Source organism: Triturus cristatus, chromosome 7, assembly GCF_964204655.1.
Source record: "Triturus cristatus chromosome 7, aTriCri1.1, whole genome shotgun sequence".
Classification (NCBI taxonomy): domain Eukaryota; kingdom Metazoa; phylum Chordata; class Amphibia; order Caudata; family Salamandridae; genus Triturus; species Triturus cristatus.
The window spans coordinates 1,191,624,081-1,191,648,169 of record NC_140590.1 but is presented as its reverse complement, the minus strand read 5'-3'; the positions used below and the strand labels follow the sequence as shown (position 1 = coordinate 1,191,648,169).

The window sequence follows — 24,089 nt, the reverse complement described above, 5'->3', positions numbered from 1 at the left end:
TCCCACATGTCATGACAAATGTTTTCTTTAAGTTTAACGGCAAGTCTTTTTCTGTCATGTACGATGTGAAGTTATCTATTAGGAGTTGCAGCCCATTTGCTGTCCTAGAAATTAGGACAGCATTGTCTGCATATAGTAATACTGGCGTGGGGCGTTTTCCTACTTTCGGTGCATCTGCAACTAGGTTTTGTAAGAAAAGGTCTACATTATTAATGTAAAGAGAAAATAAAAGGGGTGCTAACGCGCACCCTTGTCTAATACCACGCGTGACTCTAAAATCCGGGTGCACTCCCCCATTTTACCGAATCGTACCCTAGAAGTTAAAAGATTATAAATCTGGGACAAGTATTGAATTATAGCAATGGGTGCCCCTAATCCTTTTAGTGTTTGCCATAATTTTTGGTGATTGACTAGGTCAAAGGCACTTGTTAAATCAACAAAACATAAATGGAGTGCCCCGTTCTTTTCTAAAGTATACTTCCCTATTAATAATTCTAGCTTTAAGCATTGTTCGACTGTCCCGATACCTCTTCTGAAGCCATACTGTGTCTCTGTTAAAATATTTTGCTCAGTGGCCCAGCTTTCGAGGCTTTCTAACATTATACGACCCATCACTTTAGAGGTGGTATCGAGAAGTGATATCGGGCGGTAACGATTAGCTTTCCCTCTATTTCCTTTTTTAAAAATAGGGACAATGATGCTTTTGACCCAAGTGGCCGGTAAGACACCATTGAGAATAGCATTAAAAATATTCGATAAAATGGGTACCCAAAAATTCATGTTATGTTTAAAAACATCAATAGGAACCCCATCCGCGCCCGCGGCTTTACCATTGGCACTTTTTTGTAGTGCTGATCGAACTTCTTCTGGCGTTATTGATGGGGTTCCGACTGATTCTACTATTAAAAAATTGCCCTTATTGCAATCTGCTATTTTCAGGGCATCTGGGTTAAAGATACTCTCATAATGGAATACCCAGTCTTCCGGGGTTACCACGGTTTTAATTTTAACTGCGTTTTTCTCGCTAAAATATGGATGATTGATTGTTTTTTAGAAGAGGGCCTGATCATTTAAAACTGCTGCTTGGATTCATTTCTCCCATGCCCCCTCACATATCTCCCTTTTCCTATCTTACACAGCTTTTTTATAGTCTTTTCTCACAAGGCTAATCCTGTCACTATCCCTGGGTTTTTGTTTCAGTACAGTTTTAAGTTCCCCGTTTAACCTAGAGCATTCGTGGTTAAACCATCTAGGGTTTAAGGCACAAGATTTCTTTCTCCTTTTAGTTGTTAATTCGCCAGCAATGGTAGTCGTAATATTACAAAAGGCTCTTATAGTTGCCCGGACAGAGCTGGAACCGTCCAGACAGATATCTATATCATTTTTAATTTTCCCTATAAGATTTTCCATAAAAGTAATTGGATTCACTCCCGTCCACTTTATTGAGATACTATTATTACCTTGTGTATTTATTTCTGCATCCATAGTGTTCCCCCGTGCTTTTGGAGTTGCATTTAGTCTCAACGACAAGATTATGGGGTTGAGATCACTAAAAAGACTTGTATTGATTTGTGTTTTTTCTACCAGATCACAACAGTTGGATGAGACTATGAAATGGTCTGTTTGAGGATGACCTTCTCCCTTCAAAGGTTTGGGCTATTGTCTCACCAGCTAAGCTGGTGGTTTCTAAAACAGCTAGGTCATATTTATGTACAGCGTTATTAATTGCCTCCCCATACATGTCGTGTGAGAAATGCGGAATCCTGTCTCCAAAATCATCACAGTACCCACAGGGTTCTCCAACTTCATAGGTGCACTTAACACAATTAAAATCGCCCGCCCAAATTAGAATAAAGTCCCCATCGACTCCTTTCAGGAATTTATCCAAATCGTTTTCGAGTGCTTTAATAACCGTTCTCCTTGTTTTATCAAAAATATTATTATAAGAATTAATTATAACTATGGCCTGTTTGCCTTTTGAATAAAAATACAAGAACTGATAATGATGTGATGAGGTATGTGTATCCTTTAGGATCAGGGGTGAGGTGACCGTAATTAGTGTGGCTAAACCACCCTTTGCTCTGCCCATCCTAGAAGGGCTAGCATTTGTGCATATGGTTTGGTAACTGTGAGAAGTTGGCCTGATGTATGATGTCACTAGTTCTAGTGTACACCTTATATCAGTCCAAATACCCTTATGGTGATTGGTTGTAAAGTCAACCTTATAGACCAGCTATCCTAGTGGTAGCATGGACAAGAGCAGTCTTAGGCTAAACTCTGAATGGCATGTGAAGCCAGCTGTGATACCATATATAATCCCTTGAATACCAAATGAAAGGACACCACAACAGATATATATATAAAATAAAGTGTATTTATTCTAAGAAAACCCTCAGCACTCTTTATGAGATTAGAGGTAAGTACAACACAGTCTTATTAATGCATACAGTAAGTCACACAGGTAAGTAATACAGTTAGGCCCTAGGGGCCACGCAAACCATATATTAAGTAAGTGGTATAAGAACCACTGTCACGGAAATAGAGTAGGCCTAGGCCTAGGGAATCGCTGGGGCTACACTAGACTACCACAGGATAGGCAGTGGGAGGCCCACGGGATTCGTGTGCAGCGTGGAAACACTCACGCGTAATGCGTAAAAGTCACTAGCAATAGTACAGTTTAGAATTAGACAGTTTTAGGACACTTCCGGAGTAGCTAGGAAGTTGAGACTTGAAACTTAGACACTAGGATAGTCACTATCCTGATGAGCACCGGAGTACCCAAGTTACCTAGCCCACAGGCTGCGGGTGCATAGGGGTGAAGTTGCGTCGGGTTTCGTCGTCGACTCCTATGGATGCCTGAAGAAAAGATGCTGACAGGCAGTCAGTGAAGAGTGTCCGGTGGATCCCAAGCCTGGGATCAAGAAGAGAAGATACCTGCAAGCAGAGGGGACAGAGTCAAGATCACTAGCCAGTGATCACGTGGAACCAGGAAGGAACCAGACGATGTCGTGAAGAGTTGCAGGTGAAGGTGAAGCTTGTCGCTGCAGCCAGGAGGACCAGGAAGCGTCGAGGGCGACCAGGACCAGGAGGCGAGCTGTCCCACGAAGGCTCTTGCTGTCGGCGGCGTCGAAGTTGGACTAGGACTCACCAAGCCTTGGCAAGCGGAACCCACGAAGAACAAAGGACTTGCTTCCGGTGCAGACCAGGAGGGTCTGGGGTGCTTCTTCTTTGCAGAGAAGCAGGAGCCAGTCTGGGGGAGCCAAACCAGCGCAGAAGATTTCAGGGAGCGTCGTCACAAAGGCCACTAGCCAGCGGGCAAGCAACCGGACAACGCGGCAAGCAGGAAAATGCTGAAGGGCCCCACGCAGGACTCGTGGAGTGTGGGGGGCTGATCTTCGGTGCAGATGGTGCTTGGGGGTGGGGCTTCTCAATCCCCGGTGCACAACTTCGAGGGTGCCTCAGAAGCTGCGCTGTAAGTTACTAGCCACTTTTCCCAGGTCGCCGGTCCCACGTCGCTCGTCGCCTCCACGGATCTCAGCTCTGCTGCAGATGTGGATGAGGGTCAGAGAAGTCTGGAAATCAAGGCTCTGGTCAGGCTCTGCAGTCGGTTCCTCGTCGAACGTCCCGCAAAGCAAAGGGTAGTCACTTGATGGTGCCTGTTTGCACAGGGTAGCCACTCCTTGGCTACAAGGGAGATTCTTCAGTCTTCTTCTTTCGTCGAATGTCGAAGGTCCAGAGTTTCTGTTCAGTTTCGCAGGTTCAGGATAATCTAAAGTCTTGAGGCCCAACTCCCACTCTTATACTAATCTGGGGGGCTGGGGCTACCTGCTAGGTCACGCCTTATGGGTGGGACCTGGGAGGGGGTGGTTACACCCACTTCCCTTTGTCCAGTTTCGCGCCAGAGCTGGGGCTGGAGTGCCCCAGCACCGGTTTGAACTGGACTATGCAAGGAACACCTTGTGTGCCCCAGGCATGTCTCATTCCTTTCAGCCCACCCTGCCCCAATACACTAAAGGCTGTCTGGAGAGGTGCTAGCACCTCCCCAAGCAGGAAACCTATTGTCCAAGCCTCCCTGGCTGGGATCACTCCCAGCTGCAGGAGGTCAGACTTGTGTCGTGGCAGCAGCATCCATTTTGTGATGCGGAGGCTTTGGTCAGAGGTTACACAGCAAAGTAGGATTTTAACATGTCTCTCCCTCTAGAAGGGAGGAATAATATCCTCATCACCAGAAATGGTATGGGGGTATTATTCCAAAGTGTTAGACACCTTACACGACATGTTTTGATACAGCCCAACCATAGTTACCATAACCGTTTAAGATTATAAGGCACTTTAAGAGTATATGGTAGGCTATATCATAGAACAGCTATAAGGACATGGTTCCGAAAGCTGCAGACAGGCTCAGCTCATGCTAGAGCACCATCTCACATGTTACCAAACACTCTGCCTCCAGGATTGTTAAGGCCTGCCATAGGAGTGACTGATAGGTACACATGTGTCTATATATAAGGTAGGTATAGGAATACTACACCTAAGCAAGGGGTGATTACACGACCTTGCCCCAGCTGAGTGATCAGCCAGTTGTGTCTGATTGGAAGGCCAGACCAGGGGTGGCATAATACATGCTGCAGCCCCTGGGAGGCCTAGGGTACACCTATGCCCTGGGTACCTAGGGTACACTGTACAGGGTCCAATAAGGTGATCCTTACCAATTGGGAATGTACCTAGGGTACATGGAATCCATTTTAAAGAGAGAGCAGACAGCCTGAGACCCTGAATGGCAGGATCTCAGGCCAACTAAGTCGAAAAACCAGCTAGACACTAGGCAAAAAGTTGGGGGTAACCATAGTCAGATATCCACCTTCCTACAGTAACCATTAACAAAAAAAGGCTCTAAACACCAGGTTTCTTGAATTAATACAACCACACACCCCTCTAATGTTTTCAGCCATTCCTCATCCTTGATCTTATTTTTAATACCAGCCACATTCCACGTCATAATGTTAAAGAACTCACTTGTATTTGTGGTAGTATCAACTATCATCATGCTACTAGTGGATAGGTGTTCACTTTCCCTGGCACAATTCTCATTCAAGGTCTGTAACCCCGGTGGAACAATCTGGTCCACAGTCAACCTAATCTTGAGGGTAGTGTCCCTCGTGCCATAAAAGTGCTTCTCCATAACACCATACTCAACCTGTGTTAGTAGGTGAGCATCTGAAGGCCCCCTATTTACAATATGACCCAAGTCAGACGACTTGTTAGCCGCCCTATTTCCCAAATGTCAATCTATTTTGCTAAATCTTCTCAGTGGCAAATACCTGTTATAAAAGGGCAACTTTGACAGTGAGTTATACATCATAGGTGTATTGTTGTTACTGTAGTTTGGCCTATAGAAAAAACCCAATGGGACAACTGTTACGTTATCAAAATTATCAAAATGATGTCTTTTATCATCATTAGCAAGAATATTCAACAGGTCGCCCCAGCAGTTTACAATTTCGAAAATTTACCATTACGCAGTCTCCAGGGCATGACTTTCTAGAGTGATCCACCCAATTTGCTCTCCGCAGCATAATGATGTTCTGTTGTAGAATATGTGCCCCAAAATTAGAATTAACAGAAAGCCAGTGGACCACCTGATTTTTCAGTGACTCAAATGTTTCCCTCTGATTTACAGTTAATTTCGGAACAATTTTTAAAATAATAACATATGGGGTTTCCTGGGGCGGAAGTGTTAATGTCGCTTTGTTTTTTTCTTCAGCTGGTCTGTTCCTTTTGGGGCTTCGTAGGGTTGTAGAAACTCTTGTAGGGTGGGGAATATCATCTTTATCTAGCCTTGGCCCGGGTTGTCATAAAGATGGTGCGTCCTTCGATAGTACCCCAATACATGCAGGCTCTCTCTGTATGACGGCCTCAACAGTGGTGACAGGAGCTGTTTTTCCTTTTATACTCTCTATTTGGGTATGGGTTGACGTTATGGGGCATGGTGTCTTGCTTGTAGGGTTACGAGGTGATGTGTTAATAACCAAGTCTGTTAAGAAAGCCATGTCTTTCTGCAACAGCTTAATTTCGGACATAAAGCGTCTTTCAGTATTGTCCAGTTTCCCATGCAGCTTCTTAAATAGGATCTCAAGATCATGTGACTTCTGATTCACAGGATTGCATTCCCCTTTATTCGGGCCAATGTTAGCTCTTCCCTTTTTTTGTTTGTGCTTTGATTTTGGCTTAGGCTTAGGTGTGGGGTTGGATGGGTACCTCTCCGCTGGGCTAATAGCGTTTGAAAGAGGCTGTTTCTTTTTTTTTGCCGGAGGAGATACCGGAGATGCATCATTTGTTAATACCGAGATGTCTAGTGATGAATTCAGAACATACGGGTTAGAAAGTCTATGGGCATCTGTTGCGGTTGTGGTGTTAATGTCATTTATTGCCAAACTTTCTGGCTCCTTGTCCTTCCCACTTGTATTATTCTCCAGAAATAGGACTTCGGTCCCACCCGCTGGGGCATTCTCTCTTAGGGCAGCATCGAGTACTGTTTTTGTGGCTGCCACTCGCTCCTGTACATGTACGATTTCAATATTAATAATACACACAGCATTTTTTAGGTATTTTGTTATGGGGGCATTCTTTGTAAGCAATTTCCCCTCTTGCAGCGGTAATTTCCTTTTGCCCATAGTTTTGACTATATCACAGTTTACTATAATGTTCGTTACTCTTACCGGATACGTCGTTTTCCACACTCTGGGGGATGTAGACCTCCAATGCGCCGTTTCCCTCACGACACTGGATTGCGGCGATGAAAAGCCGTTCCCCTTACAGCAAGGAGTGATGGGCAAAGTGGCCGTTCCCCTCACGGCAGCAGTAAGCACTGCAAGCTGGCGTCCCGTGGGAGTGTAGAGGTACTTTTGCTTTCCTGGCGCAGCTGCGGCGTCACTGCATATCTGGATATTGAGCAAGAAGAAATGTTTGATGGATAAACAAAATAAATGCAAATAGAATCAAGCATATGAACTCAGTAATGCTCCTAATGTCTGAAATGGCGAATACTGGAACTTCTACTGTTTAGCAGCCAAACTTGTATAGATTTTGTGCTAAAAAATAAAGGCAACATCATCTTTAACCCAAAAAACCATCTACTTCCCTTCAATTTTACATTTTTGTTGTTCTTTATGTATCTTTATACTGAACAAATAATGTCCTTCACTGTGAAAGACACACAGCCTTCTTGCATTTAAAATGATAACTGAACATTTTACTTCATGATTATGAAATCAGTTCTAGATTATTGGCTTGGTAGATCTGTCTGGCTTGTTCAGCCACAGGATGGCAGCTTGCACCGTCCGGTGATCACTCCAGGGTTGGGGAGGGGAGGGGTCCCACAGACACACGGAGCACACAAACCCGGACAGGGACATCAGGTACACCAACACGTCGCAGTATGATGACCTGGAAAAGAAATAAGCATCACTCTTCTTGCAAAAAACATTTTTTTAAAAGCGCACGTTTTCCTTTCTCTGTTTTGAGTTTGAAGACACAATATTATCATTCCTGTTTGCACGGTTCTCTGCTGGCTCTGGCGAATGATCTGAGAATTCTGCCCACACTTAAGCCTCAGAATTCTTGGTATTGGAGTGAAACTTTCCTTTTCCCTGCACAATAAGAAGGGCTAGGGCAGTCTCCTTCCTGACTATTTTTCCACTCACTGCTGAATACGTGCTCCCTTTATCAATTGGCAGAAGCCCAAGGCAATCCATCGGCTCGGTCTGCTCTGGTAATTCTCCTTTCTTCAACTCGCCCTTCGCCTTCTGTGGGACTGGTCTGGCTTGTGCAGACTGACACATAAGAACCACAGTTCTAGGTAAATCCAGGGGGATATGCATCCCTTCATTCTCTGCCCACCTGTTTGTATGGTCTTTCTCTCCTAGGTGCCCACATTTAGTTGTGCACACCAAAGCTGAACCGTGTGTCACCACCTCTGTCTAAGATTTTTGCCTTTTCATCTGTAAGGGAATTAAAGGTTACAATCTGCCACTTCACTGGGGAATCCTGTGTCCCAAACACCACCCCTGGGACCTGCACCAACTATGCATGAAAAACTGCAATTTTTGTCTGTATATACCACTTAACAGTTGCTTCCGCCATTGACAAATCGCATTATGTCTTATTGTCTTCTGCCCAGTGTCTTTCAATGCGCAAAAACACAAAAGCATCTGTATTTGTCCAGCATCTGAAAATATTTCAGTTAATAAGTTTAAAAGTATACTCTTCTTTCCCTGTTCTTCACAGTAACTCCCAGGCACATGCATCAAAGCTTTTTGCGATCGCAAACCGTACGATTCGCAAAAATCGTCCGCTTGCGATCGCAAAAATAGCTCTTGCGATGCATGAAAGAACTTGCCACGCGCAATTTAAGAAATCGCTATTATTTGCGATTTCTTAAATTGCGATTGCATTTAAGGAATTGCAAATTGCGAATCCTTGAATTCAATGCGAATTCAATGCAAGATGCCTTTAAAAATAGCGAATTCGCTATTCTGGCACGCTATTTACCGTGGAATCATACCACATGGTAAATAGCGAAAACTTTGAAAAATGCACATGTGTGTGTGCAACATATGTGTACAGATCAATTTCAGGGGTGCAACAGGGTGTCCTTTTGACACCCTTGAAATTGCATGCGCAATTTGCGAGTACCTATTGGTACTCTCAAATTGCGCTTGCACTTTTTCATTCATTCCTATGCGCCTGTAGGCCCATAGGAATGAATGGGAAGCCATTCCTTATTTGCGATAATCGCAATTAAGGACTCGCAAAATCCTAGCTTGATGCATGTGCCTGTTAATATAGCACACTTCTCCTAAACTGGCACACATGATACACTGTCTCTTTTCTGAATTGACCACTCTTTTAAAACATACTGCACAGTCTGTTGTGCAGATTCAAAAGCACATTGCTGCATTTCTTTTTTCAAAATAGCATTTTTCCATGTATAGCAAGATTCATCATTCACTGACCTGCCTGATTTATACCTGCAACCAGCGATCACTGTTTCTAACCGACTGGTGTGTTTATCTCCCTGCACATTCACATTTTCTCGGTTCAATTTCATTTCTGGCTGAGGAACGTCCTCAAAAGAATTAAGACCTTCTGTGAGACCGGCAGATTAACTGGCAACATCTCAGTTCACATTTTTCACATATGACCCACCCTGGCTATCTAAACAGCCTTGCAAAACAAACGGCATCGGAGCTTGGAACATGTTTAACTCTTTTTTCAAAGACTTGATTTCAAACGGAGCGTCAGCCAGCTCTCTTTTCAGCTCACTACATTCTTTTTCTAAATGTTCACATTTTTGATACATGCTAAACAATGCATTCAAAATGACACTACTGTTTCTGTCTGAAATACCAAGTTGTTTTCCCTCTGAAATAATTCAGGTGGCATCTGCAACTGAAAACATAGGCATTTTAGAGAGCATTTTCCCCTTTTAATTTTCTTTTCGAATCCTGGAAAGTGACTCCAATTGTCTTGCTACCACCTCTCAGATAATACAGCTCCCACACGATGGCCCAAAACACATGAGGCGAAGCAGGAGACAATAACACAAAACAAACAACACCTTTAGAAAAGGGTTTTATTTTACAAAATGCAAGGACTCTCTTAGAATAAGGCTTGGGGTTTTATTTTACACGATGCTCTCTAACAGAAAGGCTTTCCCAGATGCCAAATACAGAACATTCAAACATATGTAGAGATATATATATGTTTACATGCAAGCAATAATAACACACTTGGTAAATATAATGCATGAATAATACTGATGAATAAACAAGCAGCAAATAATATGAAATAAGACTCAAGCAAATATACTGGGACGTCCTGCAAGAGATAAGAAAGCTATATATACATCAAATGAGTACTTTTGAGGTGCACCTTGGCTCACTCACACATCACAAAGAAAACGCCTCAAATGATCAAAGCCACTGGCCAAATACCACAATGGCAATGACCAAAACTCAGTACTTCACCTGGTGCAAACACTGCATCTTAGCCCACTCCTGACTGGGGAAGCTAAACAGCCGTGGTTGAGAGCCTCAGAAACCAGGGTCCACACTCCGAGGTAGACGCGTCTATCCCCACTCTGATTCCAAACTTCCGGTTTCTGAGTCAACAACCCTCAGCTTTATGATCTCAGAACACACAAGAAGGTTCAGGAAAGACCTCCCCCCGCGCCAGAGGAATCTTACCAGAACTGGCCAGGTTCCAAGCAAGCATTCCCATGGCAGGAATGAGTTCTCATGTTACTTCTACATTCTCGCATCTTCAAGCCTTTATCTTGACGAAGCTCACAAAGCCTTCCCGGTTACATAAACAGTCTCTCACAAAAACAGAAAGACCTTGAATGTGATTAAACCAAACAACTTGACAGCGCTGCTGTGCACGCTGATCAGCTGAAGCAAGGCAGAGTCAGGAAAAAGGATGATATGAGGCCATGTCAAAGCCAATAGTAAGAACTTCATAATTCTCATCCATGTACAACACAATGCACATTTCTGCACCACTGCCTATAGCATCATATACTTCATCTCTCAATGTACAACACCGAGCACATGTGTGCACCACCGCTCACAACACTGCACTTCGAGACCAAAAAGTACATCCCACACCTCTCTCTCCCTCTCATGCCTTCAAATGCACATCCCACACGTTCTGTTCTTGGCAAGGCTGTCCTACTTTGTGACAGCTCCCACTGAAAGACAGCAAGATTACAAGAAAGAAACTGGTAAGAGAAGCAAGGCATATGCAGGACCGTCGTACATTCAGGCTAGGATAAAATAACACACTAAAGTCAGTTAAAATAATGGTAGTCAAAGATCATCACAGTGTCAGACCACAAGAGTGCCTCTAGTACTACATGCCGCTACCCAGTTGGACTGACGCAGCAGCCACCAAGGAAGAGGACACTGTGCTCCAGAAGGTCAGCCTTCTGAGCAAAGCTTGTTTGAGTCCAATCCGAACTCCAACAACACTTTGCAATTGTCGAGGGACGTCAGCTCCTCGGAGACCTACTTCCGCAGTGGCCAAGCTGTCCTGATTTTTGCACCCTCGACTGACGAAACCAACAAACGCAAGGACCTACGAAGCACCAGCTCATCCGACCTAAACCCTCTGCATCTAGCTCGGGTTCTCTAGAACCGACTATGCTGCCTTGCACCCAGGACCCTTGTGAACCAAGCCCCCTGTTAGGGCTCCTGGACTTGTTCCCAAGTCCCCCTCTTCAGCCTATTTTGAGGTGCTCTCCATCTCTCCTTTGGTGTGGCAAATAAAGCTACCAACTGGACCAGCAACTCTGCGCCCGGACGCCCGAGAGCAGGTAAGCTCTAACTGCTGGTGGTACTGTGGACCTTACCCCTCTACCACCTTAAGTCCTGAAGGTGACCCCCAGAAAAAAATTGCAAGTACTAGTATGCTGTATGTCTTTTTCTCCTATAGGAATGTATTACGCTTAAAGACGCATTTAAGTGAACATTTTACTTACGTGTTGAATTTGTACATACTTTCTTGTGAAGTTCTTGGTATAAAAATGCATTTATAAATTTGTCATGGATTTATTGTTTGAGTGTGTCTCATTTATTGCCTGTGTGAATACGACAAATGCTTAACACCACCCACTGATAAGCCTAAACTGCTTGTCCACACTACTACATAAGAGCATTTATCATTTTTGCCCCTGTAAACCAGTATGGGTTGCCTGGACTCAGCACAGTGTACCTCGTTTTCGTGCACTATATAGAGCGCCAGCTTTCTCCATTTACCAATCCGCTTTCCACAACCTCAGTCAGTTGCCGAAGAAGCATTACACACATTCTCAAATTAGCTCTTATACATTACATTGATTGCACAAAATCTATTTATAAAACAATAGCCCCTTTTTGTCACTTTTATAGGCCCCACATAGGAAATATTTCTAAGGAAGGCCTTGCACAATGCATAATTAATTACGTTCAAGTGCTTTAAGCCAAAGCTAAGCAGACACTAAATAATCCACCTAGTGCCCTTTCTACTTGCAAGATACGATGCATAGTTTTCGGACCGTTACAGACATATGTAAAGCGGCAATGTGATCCATATCACACACCTTCACAAAGCATTACTTTGTAGACATTCATGACTATCAAGGAGCACAAGTTCGGCCGACTGTCCTCAAAATATTATGCCATACATCCCCTTATTCTGCTGACAAGCCACTACTTGAGAGCACTTTCTTTCAATCAGTTTATTCAAAGCATGTAATGTAAACCTACACATGGTGCAAACAGAAAATGTTACTTACCTTTAACTATTGGTTTGCAGTCTGGAAACTACAAGCTGCAAGCTAATAGTTTACAGGTAAGTGCCATCTTCCCTTTTAGCACATATTAATTATTGATATAGATTATTTTTACAAGCCTGCTGAATTACAGAAATATACAAAATGTGCAAGTTTTGAAAAGAAACCAAACTACAATACAGAGCTCTTCTTGTCTCAGGAGTGTGAAACAATGCAATAGCGCACTTTTGTAATTGTTCTTTTTAGTATAAATAAATATTTCATCCAAATGCCTTTTATACGCCTCTTAAGTCATATGAAAATGCAAAGTTCAAAAGGTTATAACTAATAGCAAAGTTACTAAACCTGCATTGCACATACTTATGTTCTAATTTCACTCCCATTCGAACACTTAGCTCATCTGTGGAAGAGTGCAGACACTGAACAGTTGGACCCCTTTAGGAAACCAGATGTAGACTCCATTTCCGAGCTTCCCTATCACTTGGTGAGTATTGGGTGCAGAAAGCTTTTATTTTAAAGTGTTATTCTAAATGCTGGTCAGTGGTTATACGTCTCTTTTTTCTGTTAAGCCTCTTTTAAAGCTTCTTTGAGAGATCTGCAGGATGTTTTGCTTGGTTCAGTACATTGCGAGTCCCATTATGCAATAATTTATCTTGTATTCCAATATTTAAGAATCACTGTTTCTGTTCTCTGCCTGAAGTCCAACTATAGTGGTTTATAGAGGCCATGGTTTTAAGGTCTGCCTAGAGTTGTAAAACTACTCTAGTTTCCTTGAATATGGTCAACGATTTTCTAGAGTTCAGTACTTGGACCAGAAATATTTTAATCTATGTATATTATTGGAGGTTTATTAAGCCAAAGCTGATTTGCAGTGGGTGAGGAAACTGTGGGGTAGGAGGTCTGTGACAGGATCAATATGGATTGAGAGCGTTAATGGCGAATTCCTCCTCTAATCAGTCAGTGAATGAGTTAGAAAGCTGCGAAGTACTTTAACCCATGGTTGGACTACAGGGATTCCAGAAAGTGCCCTCTATGGGTGGAGAATAGTGGAGTTCCAAACTGCTTTCTTTTCGCAGACTGAAAAATTAATTTGAGGATTTGTTTTGAATGTTCTTTTGCTAAAATGTAAAAGATTCAATACAATGATAAAGAACTGATTGAAAAGGGGTACAGATGGTTCTATATCGTGGACCGGGTCAAGAATGGCCTTTGGAAGCAAAGATATGAGCTTGTTTTGAGGGTTGTCCCATCTTTGAAGCAATAACTGCCACAAACATGTTTCTGCATCCTCTTTGAAGATTTTGGCGAGTATAAGGCAGCTTGGTGAGAAGCTTGCATATGAACTTTTTTTTTTATAATATCTTTTTATTAACAGTCAGGACAAATCATAAAGAGAACAAGTCATCTAAGGCAAGTTGTTGAGGGTGAGTGCAAATGTCCCCCCGGTACGAGTTTCAATGCCCCCATAGTCGGGACCACTTTTTGGTGCAGCCACGAGCAACATATACTGTCTTTTCACGGAACATGCACCAATCCATACTTGACTTCCATGCTTTCAGTGTGGGTGGTGCTGCCGCCCCCCAGGCCTGGGCGATGTTCCTTTTTGCTAGCATGAACCCCAGGGTGGCCCATTGTGTCTGGTGTGTGTTCAGATTGGTTGGTTCCCATATGTTCAATAAACACCTACGTGATTCCGGGTGAAATAGGAACTGCAAGGCCTCCCCCATTACTTCATGTATCTCCCTCCAGTAGGACAGGATATGTGGGCATTCCCAGATGATGTGCATAAAAGTGCCCGTGTGCCCACAACGCCTACGACAGTCCCCTGTTTCTGCTCTTCCCATTTGTACTAGTCTAGGCCCTGTCATATATATCCTATGCAGGATTTTAAGTTGTACTAATCGTAGTCTTGCTGGAATCGCTACTATCCTGGGGAAGGACACAGCCTCCTGGCAGTCCTCATCGTCCATCTCAATGCCGTCCGCCACCCATTTTTGTGCATATGAACTTTTAAGTATTCCCAAGGATGATTGGTTTTAGAGCAAGGCGGAAGTGCATTGGCTTTTTTCTTGAGTGACCTTGTTGTTCTAGTAATTTTTGTAGAATTTTGTAGACAACGTAGAGTGACTATACATTGCATAAATGTGTTTTTTATTCATTATTGGGTCTTAGCAGTTTTTTCTTTTAATGAAGAGGCAGTTTTGAATAACCTGAGAGGGTGATCAGGTAGTTTTTGCTGACAATGTGGATCTGAGTGATCTATTATTGTAATGTTTGAGCTTAGATTTGCTCGCTGAGCTTGTCCTGACAGATTCAATTTTTGGAGGTATGGAAGGTATCCAGGTGACCGGCTGAATAAAGTTTTCGTTTATTTGATAATGTCTTGATGCTTTGCAGAGGTGTTGGCCACATCTAAGAATTGTAAACATTTATTATGGATAAAGTGACAACTATCTTGATAAGAGCCGCTATCTTAAAGCACTGAGGTATTTATACGGAGTGGTGTTTCTAAAACTATTTGACATAATCTTTGTATGCATCTGGTCCAGTGTGTTGTATTTGTCACAGTTGGCAAAAACAATAATGAAGGTTATGACTTGATGGTCCTTCCAAGGTGGAGCGAGAAAGTTCAGAGATGTGATCCAGTAATGCATTTTGAGAGAGCAAGTCTGTGATTTGTCTCAAGGAGATGTTGGGCTCATTGATCAGTTTACCCGGTAGTGTAGACTTGAAATTTACAATTAAGTATAAAAGGTGTGATCTAGGGAGGACTTTAGTCCTTGGTTTGACATCTTCAAGCATAGATGTATGTGAGTGGTTTATGTTGGACTCTTACGCGCTTGGTGAGATTGATGTGTGACTGATAGTTGACTCGTCAAATCACCTTTGTCAGAGCGAAAAAGTCCTTTGGCTATCGGTGAGCTAGGATGATTCTGCAGTGCATGATAATCCATTTCACGGTGTCCGCATTAGCGATGGTAGATAAACTTGTACTTCATTTTCTTTTATTAATGTAAATTTGGTATTGAGAAAGAACATGATAACTTCTGTTATTGCGTGAGTTTTTGAGTTGGCTATGTTTTATTTGTAGTAACAGTGAGATGTGGATCTTTTGATACCGAGTGGATCTTAAATTGAAGGTATTCAGGCCTGACGTGGGGGTGGTTATTGGTGAGCAAATAATGTAAAGTGTGTAGACACGAACTATGTTTGAGGTAGCAGACCTGCCAACTCACACGGTGCCACCGTGTAACGGGGTAACCTGGTGAGGAGTCGAAATCACACTGTGAGAACGAAGATAGGCAGGAAAGCACTACAATGAGTGGTTTTTCCAGCTTGTCTTTGAAGGCCGCATACGGCCAGTGTCCATTATGGGGTGTGAAAACACCACAGGAAAACAGTGACAGCCTCAACTATCTTTTTGTTGTTTGTTTTAGAGGGGGTGGGTGCTTTGGTGGAGGTCAGAGTACCTCTCAGGTAGCCATCGGCACGAGGCTCTGCCCCTTCCAAGGCCACTCTCCCTGCTCACACAGTGAACTTTGTTTTTAGGCTGAGGAGATAATGTTAATTTCAGGTTATTGGTTTGGTGATTGGATGAGCATTTCTTGTGTGTTTTTTAACTGAGAGTAGTGTACTGGTTTCTGTTGAGAGTTGTGTGGTAGTGCCAGTGTTCTAAGTTGGATGCCTAAAGTATCAACAGAGACCTCTTACTTGACCTATATTGCTTTGTTTAGGACCTACAAAGGTTCACTGTGTCATACACCCATCAAAAATATTTTACATCTCCAAATACTAGAAAGGAACAGTGTATTTTATTTTTTAATTTTTATTATTCGATTTATATAATATTTTCCTTTTTTATGATGTCAAATCACTTTTCATTTTTTTAAACATGCAAGTGTACAAAATCACAAACGTTCATAAATACGAATCAATGTACATTATTACTGACATGAATCAGAATTCATTGCAACTAATATTGCTAAAACATCAAGACTACTTACTCTAGCAGCAACCTAAAATACATTCTTTCACACTCCACATGCACACTCATTCGAACTGCTCACATACTATAAATACATGTCATTAGAGATTCAGCCCTCTGGGAAGTAACCAGTTGTATTACAGAGAACTATCTTAGTGGATGTCTACGGACAATCCTGGATGACTCAATTGTCTCTTCAAAACCACTCCTCAGGTGCAGGCTTGGTCGGTCTACGCGAGTTTCAGTGGCCACGCCACCTTCATCAGGACCAAAGATGGTGTAGATAGAATCTCACATACAAAGCGGTTGTCTGCAGGGATATCAGAGGAATTCTTAATTTAAAAAATGGGTTGCAACTATATTAAATCTAACATGATTTGAGAAAAGCAATTCAAAACCACATGCACTTCCTGTGAGGCTATCTGTGAGGCTTTCTATTTAAAAAAAACTCCGGTGTACCATGCACAAGTTCTATGGTTCGGTAGTGCCTGGAATTGGAGTAGTGCAAATCAGTGATTTATAGAGATAGATTTAGGGCTGACCACCGTAAAGCTTCCTTCACCATCCACAAAGTAAAATAAAAAGTCAGAAACCAAGAAAAAGGATTAAAAACAGTCAAGGATGGCTTGAAAGTACCTGCTCAACAAATGACTAATACTAATGTCCGAGTTATAATTCCTTGAATAAATGCCAGAATGTGAAGTTCACTTAACTTATTATATTGCGCCACTCTTATCCCTTTATCCCAGCTTAATATTGGGACTTATTTTAATCAGGGCCAGAAAGAGGTTCGTTGTTCCAGCCACAATTCCCTGAGTTAGTGCTTTGATGAAAATCATCCAACCTATCAACATATCGTGCTATTTGTGCGATTATAGTCCTTACTACGAGCACTTACATGCCACCCTATCCATAGTAACCTTTCACAATATTGTCCTAATATATGTCTTAGCGCGAGTAGTCTCGCGCAAATTGGATAAGACATTTTTATTGTATGCAGAGTATTCGACTTTTAATAGTAACTAACAGACGCCTTACATCCCTGTGATCTCCTAAGAGAAACATCGTAGCTTGAGCAATTGTACGCTAACCCAGTGGAATAAATTCAATTCATCATTATGTTGCTCTTTCTAATATGGCAACGGTGGTTACAATGAAAATAGAGGATACTCAGATCATGTGGTCTTAGCGTCATTGGCTCACTATGGCGACCACTTGCGACTAGGACACGCCAATAGTAAAGCTGCGATGTGTTTAAAAATGGCCTTTACAATCCAAGCCTGGACGCTATCAGAAAGCCGAAGTCTGACAGTTTCTGCCGCAGGATACCCAGAAGGAGGAATGTTGTCAGTTTGCTGTATGTAGGCCTAGACATTATACAAAGGAGTGGTTGGCACCGTAAGATATTTCCCACTGCACTTTCAGATCGTTTTTTAATCTGTTAGGATTTTTTGTTTGAGTCCTTGAACTACTCGAACTCCGACATATACAAGGAATAGACAAAGGCCCGACTAACATATTGGGGGCAGCACTGGTTATCTATTGTCGCGGACTGGCTTCTGCAGGATTGATCATCTAGAGATAGCGTAAACGCCAACATTTATATGAAGGTATCCCGACTAAAATGTAAGAAGGGCAGTTCCAAATCAGAAAAACAGTCTCTTTCGCATTGCAGGAAGGATAAAAGCATTGTAAGAATACCATGGGGCTAATTACGGTAAAACGAGAAATAATGGGTGTAGATACTGCAACATCTATGGGAGGGCTGTGGACATCGTAGGAACTAAACCTCTTGAGATTATAAGCGCATTTCATCTTTCTTAAGCAGGCCCGAGTTGATATAATAATATTAACATGTTCCTCGAGCACAAACCTTTTTATTGATAGTTGAGGATTCAGTGGCAAATGTGTGATATATGCACTTAACTGAAATCTATGGGAAAACAACAATGCATTGATAAGATTGGGCAGGTATTTTCATTTCAGAGAGACAACATAATAAAAGCATCACAGGTGCTATCCTGTTTGTTAAAGGCACATTTTAAGGATTATATGGGTGGACTATGAGATGGTCGAGAGTAAAACAAAGAGGACATAGACCACTCTGAATCCATTTTTAAAGTAAGTCAGGAGCATCTCTCAGACTAATAAATAAATTAGATTAGTCCGCTTTTCTGACATACTAAGTTTCCCTGTACCTCTCTGAGTTATAGGATCTGTTCCCAGCATCGACAGTGCCACATTGGGCACTCTAACGAAAATCTCCCCTCCTATTAGTCAATTGTTGAGCAGGTACTTTCAAGCCATTATTTATTGTTTTTAATCCTTTTTCTTGGTTTCTGACTTTTTATTTTACTTTATGGATGGTGAAGGAAGCTTTACGGTGGTAGGCCCTAAAACTATCTCTGTAAATCACTGATTTTCACTACTCCAATTCCAGGCACTACAGAACCATAGAACTTGTGCATGGTACACCAGAGTTTTTTTTAAATAGAAAGCCTCACAGATAGCCTCACAGCAAGTGCATGTGGTTTTGAATTGCTTTTCTCAAATCATGTTAGATTTAATATAGTTGCAACCCATTTTTTAAATTAAGAATTCCTCTGATTTCCCTGCAGACACCCGCTTTGTATGTGAGATTCTATCTACACTATCTTTGGTCCTGATGAAGGTGGCGTGGCCACTGAAACGCGCGTAGACCGACCAAGCCTGCCCCTGAGAAGTGGTTTTGAAGAGACAATTGAGTCATCCAGGATTGTCCGTAGACATCCACTAAGATAGTTCTCTGTAATACAACTGGTTACTTCCCAGAGGGCTGAATCTCTAATGACATGTATTTACAGTATGTGAGCAGTTAGAATGAGTGTGCATGTGAAGTGTGAAAGAATGTATTTTAGGTTGCTGCTAGAGTAAGTAGTCTTGATGTTTTAGCAATATTAGTTGCAATGAGTTATGATTCATGTCAGTATTAATGTACATTGATTAGTATTTATGAAGGTTTGTGATTTTGTACACTTGCATGTTTAAAAAAATAAAGTGATTTGACATCATAAAAAAGAAAATATTATATAAATCTAATAATAAAAATTAAAAAATAAAATACACTATTTTTCTAGTATTTGGAGACGTAAAATATTATTGATGGGTGTATGGCACAGTGAACCTTTGTAGGTCCTAAACAAAGCAATATAGGTCAAGTAAGAGGTCTCTATTGATACTTTAGGCATCCAACTTAGAACACTGGCACTACCACACAACTCTCAACAGAAACCAGTACACTACTCTGTTAAAAAACACACAAGAAATGCTCATCCAATCACCAAACCAATAACCTGAAATTAACATTATCTCCTCAGCCTATAAACAAAGTTCACTGTGTGAGCAGGGAGAGTGGCCTTGGAAGGGGCAGAGCCTTGTGCCGATAGCTACCTGAGAGGTACTCTGACCTCTACCAAAGCACCCACCCCCTCTTTCCCCTCCTCTTGGACCTCAAAATACTTAGGGCACGCCTTTCTTCTGCTAGGTTGGATGCTGCTATCAGTGATGGGAGTTTGAGTCTCCTGTGGGCCTGCACTGTGGCTGTATGGACTGACAGTCTGCCCCTGCACAATCTGTAACAATTCTGAACTTTGAACTCTTTTCAGATACACAGTGGATGTCTGGACCAGCTCTCCAGTCTTCTGACAAACTTGCACTTCTTATCGGTACATGTGACACTCGGTCTCCTGCCCCATCTTTGCGAGGTTTACAGCCTGTACTGTAAGTAACCTAGGGTTTATGTGAGTGAGTATATCTAAAGTATAAATAGTGCATACAGAGAATGTCTGGTTCGGGAAATATAACTTCCACAACATTAGTGTGACTTCTATAACGCATGCTGTCCTCGACCTACTACATGTATATTTTTCCCTAAAGACTTTAGCTCACTGCAGGAGAAAGGAAAGTTGCCTAGAAGATGCAAACTCAGAACCCACCTGCTTGACTCTGCTAAAGCCACGTATTTTCAGACCCTAAAGACCTCCCTTTCCATATACCTACACAGAAGGTCCTGCTCATAAAAACAACAATCTAACAGCTTCTGGCTACCATAACTTCCAGAATAAAAACAAAAAAGAATTCCTTCTCATCCTTTCGCAGACTGGCATCATTTTTCAAACTGCATACTATCTATTTGAGTTTTGTGGTGGTCTTTTTTTCGTCACAAACCCCATATGACCTTGCAGCTTTTCATCCCATTTCTCTGTGGAGTTATTTCCCTCTCTCGAGTGCCAGTGCATCTAGTACTCCCTCCTACACCTTTGACCTTCAAATCACGAAAGCCATCACCCAATTTACTCACATTTTTCTTAATCCTGAGGTTCCGTCGTCTACAATGACTCACTCACAATCTGTTTATTCATATTCCACAAAGGCAGTGCGAAAGATATTCAATGGATTACTCAGAGTTGGCATGTTGGAACTGGGGCAAATGTAGAAGACTTGGGCATAAACACTAGAAAACATTTTTTATAGGGTTACACATTAACATTTAAAATATCAGTTAAAAAGATATTGGTAGGAAAATGATAGGAAGCAATCGAAAGGCAGCTGAAATTTCACTAAAGTAATAGATATCAGCTACAATTTGAAATTATTTTCTGTGAAGGGTGGCTTTTTGTTTAAGGCTTACCTCCTGTTTTTCCTTCTTGAGCTTCTTTGACCACTGTATTCTTTGTGTTTGACAAAAGTCTCACCTGAGGTAAGAAATGTTTAAAAAAACAACTGCTCCCTATGCATTGTTTATCTTCTGAACCGCCACAATGGCGCAGTGTGATGGTTGCCAAGACAAGACATAAATATATACAAGAAGAGGATGAGGCAATGGAAAGATAAGTATTTCACCTTCAGACCAAACAGAGTTTTTAGATGAGCATCCATCTCTCTGTTAAGGGGTCCAAGACCAGCAACAAAGTGTTGTCACTACATGGGACCTTCTGGAACTCAATTTGATTCTACCATGGGTCCTTCAGAGATAGAGTGCTCTGTCATGCGTAGTCAGCATTGTCGGGTCTCACCAGCATCTTTTGGCTGAAATGCAGGTTTAGATCAGCTCATATACGGAAGTCATTATTTTGCACTGTAAAAGGAGACCATCAATATCCACCATCTCACTACCAATAATCTTCCCCATGATTTGAAACGTAGAAAAAGTAAAAAATATTCGTGCTACTTTTAAAGTCGAACTCACACTGGTAACCTTGTTAACACACTACTTAGAATATATCAACTCCAGCTCAGAAAACTGAAGCATACTCTTGAGCTTTTGTCAACTCCAGATTAGACTTTTGTTATGACAGTCCCTTTTGTATTGGCCCTAGGGATCCAAACATGCAACTGTCATTGCAATTACTGGATTTAGAAAAAGAGACCATAATCTCAGTAGCCCATATAGCATTGAGATGTCTCTGGTAGTCTAAATCCACTTTAAAGTTGCCTGTCTCATCTTTCATCAAGACCGGTGTTATTTCGCCCAATGTTTCATTCCTCATTTTCTTGTTTTAATGTCCTGTGTAAGGAGAAGTCTTTGCTTACAGTGTCCATGTTCCATTTCAACTCTGGTGATATGCTGTTTCTCAGTATGTGTGAACTAACTGGAGCTCCCTTACATTGGATATTTGGCTTATTCCATCTCTGCCTTCTTTCAGAATAAATCTCAATGCTAGTCTGTTTGGTTATGCGGGACTCCAAAATCAGCACCAGGAGACCCATTTGGTTAGGCGAGTGCTGTGCAAATGCTGAGAATGGTTAACCTTAAGACAAGGTTTGCAGAGAACATTGTCAACAAGGACCCGCAGAAACACCAAGACCTTTAACTGAGTAATACAATCCACAGGACATTTTGAAACTAGTTTCAGTAATTGCCATTAGATCAGCTAGTGTCTTCTGAACCCGACAGTGATGTAACACAATTTTTTTTGCCCTACCTAACTTCTTGCACAATTATGTGAAGGGCTCATTCGATCTCACTTAGTCATTCAGCCTCACAAATCTGCCAGCGTAGATGGCAGCAAGGACGACCCTTCATGGTGGGTGACCCCTGCACTGTAGAAGACTGTTTTAGCCCCTTGGAGCTTGAGGATCAATATTCATGACTTTAATTCAGAGGGAGGTTAGGCTTTAAGAGAAGAAGCAAATCTCCACACATGAGCCCACGCTCCAAGATGACTAAGAGGTTCTCCAAGAGCATCTAAGCTTCATAGAAATTTAAGCCCACCAATAAGGCACCATGGTGCCAGAACAAAATCCAGATACAACACAGTCTCCAGCAACACCAAATCAATAGCATTGGTGACATCAAAGCCTGCCCCAAATGTAAGAATATTGCAACTGCCCAACTCAGCATCTCAGCTACTGTGTCAAAAGCACCAACATCTATCATCTTTGCAACACTGTGGCCTTGTGCACCTGCTTCTTTTTTTGTTCCATTGGCACCAGGTTTTCTGTAACATCATGTAGCAATCTTTTAGACATCTTCAGCAAAGACATACAAGTAGTGGGTGACAGGAAAAAAGTACAGATGCCCAGATAAAGACCTTCTGTGAGAACTAAACCACCACCAGACTCATTTGAAGTATGACTGGTGCACACTAACTAACATCTTCATGAATGAGAAAAGGAGGTCTATAGTACCTACAGCACAATGTGGTGCTAGTATGTTACATCAGGCCACAATGGGATTCTTTTAGGCACTTATGTAGGAGAGTAGGGTCTGCAATCCTATGATCACCCAGATTTTTTGCTTTTGCTTCATTGGTTTACGACTTTCCCCGGCTGTGGGCCTGCCAATCAGACCCACAGCCTAGCTGTTCTCTCTCGAAATTAACACACATGTACATTAGGTGCATCCACTAATTGGAACTGGGCCGCCTTGTCAGTCCCTGTCTCAGCATACCACAGGTATCCAGGGCATCGGTGTACCCAGGGCCTACCAGGGGCTGCAGCATGTATTATGCCACCCCTGGAATGGCCGCCCAAATCTGACACAACTGGCTGCACGACAGCTGGGGCCACGTGGTGTAATCACCCGTTGCTGTAGGTGTAGTATTCCTACACCTAACCCTAAAATGGACACATGGATTCCTATCAGTCACTCCTATGGCAGGCCTTATCAATCCTGAAGGCAGAGTGCAGGGAGTCATGTGGGATGGTGCTCGGGCGCGAGCTGAGCCCGTCGACGGCTTGCGGAACCAAGTCCTAATAGCCGTTCCATGGTGACGCGGGCCAACTATTTTAAATGCATTATAATCCTTGTGGTTATTTGCTAACTTTGGCATCGCATCACCTACACATGTCGAGTAAGGTGTCATACGAATTGGAATACGAACCCCTCGCTAGTTCTGGCGACGGGGTTAGCATTCCCCCCTTCTAGAGGGGCACGACATGGAAGTAACCCTGAACCCCGGTTAAAGTTGACTCAAGCCTCAGCATCACAAAATGGATGCTGCCACCAGACACAAGTCTGACCTCCTGCTGCTGGGAGACCTTCCAGCGAAGGGAGTTTGGACAAAGGGTTTCCTGTCGAGGGTGGTGTTAGCACCATCCCAGACAGGGTTTGTGTATTCCAGGTAGGCAGGGCTGAAAGGAAGGTGATTGCAAGTGGCACCCCGGTGCTCACTGTGCATAGCCCGGCTCAAACCAGTTTTGGGGGCACACCAGCCCCTGAGCTGGCGCGAAGCCGGACAAAGGATAGGGGTGTAACCACCCCCCTCCTGGCTCCACCCATAGGTAGAACCT

General features: G+C 42.5%; 1 protein-coding gene across 3 annotated transcripts in view; it reads left to right on the top strand.

Moving 5' to 3' along the window:
* Window positions 1-24,089, top strand: part of TEP1 (telomerase associated protein 1) — a 1,383,286-nt gene that overhangs the window by 738,885 nt on the left and 620,312 nt on the right. For all 3 annotated transcript variants that reach the window (XR_014966740.1, XM_085618536.1, XM_085618535.1), the window contains exons 32-33: window positions 12,727-12,815; window positions 19,961-20,075. Coding sequence is in view for 2 of the 3 variants with exons in the window: in XM_085618536.1 (XP_085474662.1) it covers window positions 12,727-12,815; window positions 19,961-20,075 (204 nt within the window). In the remaining variant the exon portion in view is untranslated. The remainder of the gene's footprint in view (window positions 1-12,726; window positions 12,816-19,960; window positions 20,076-24,089) is intronic.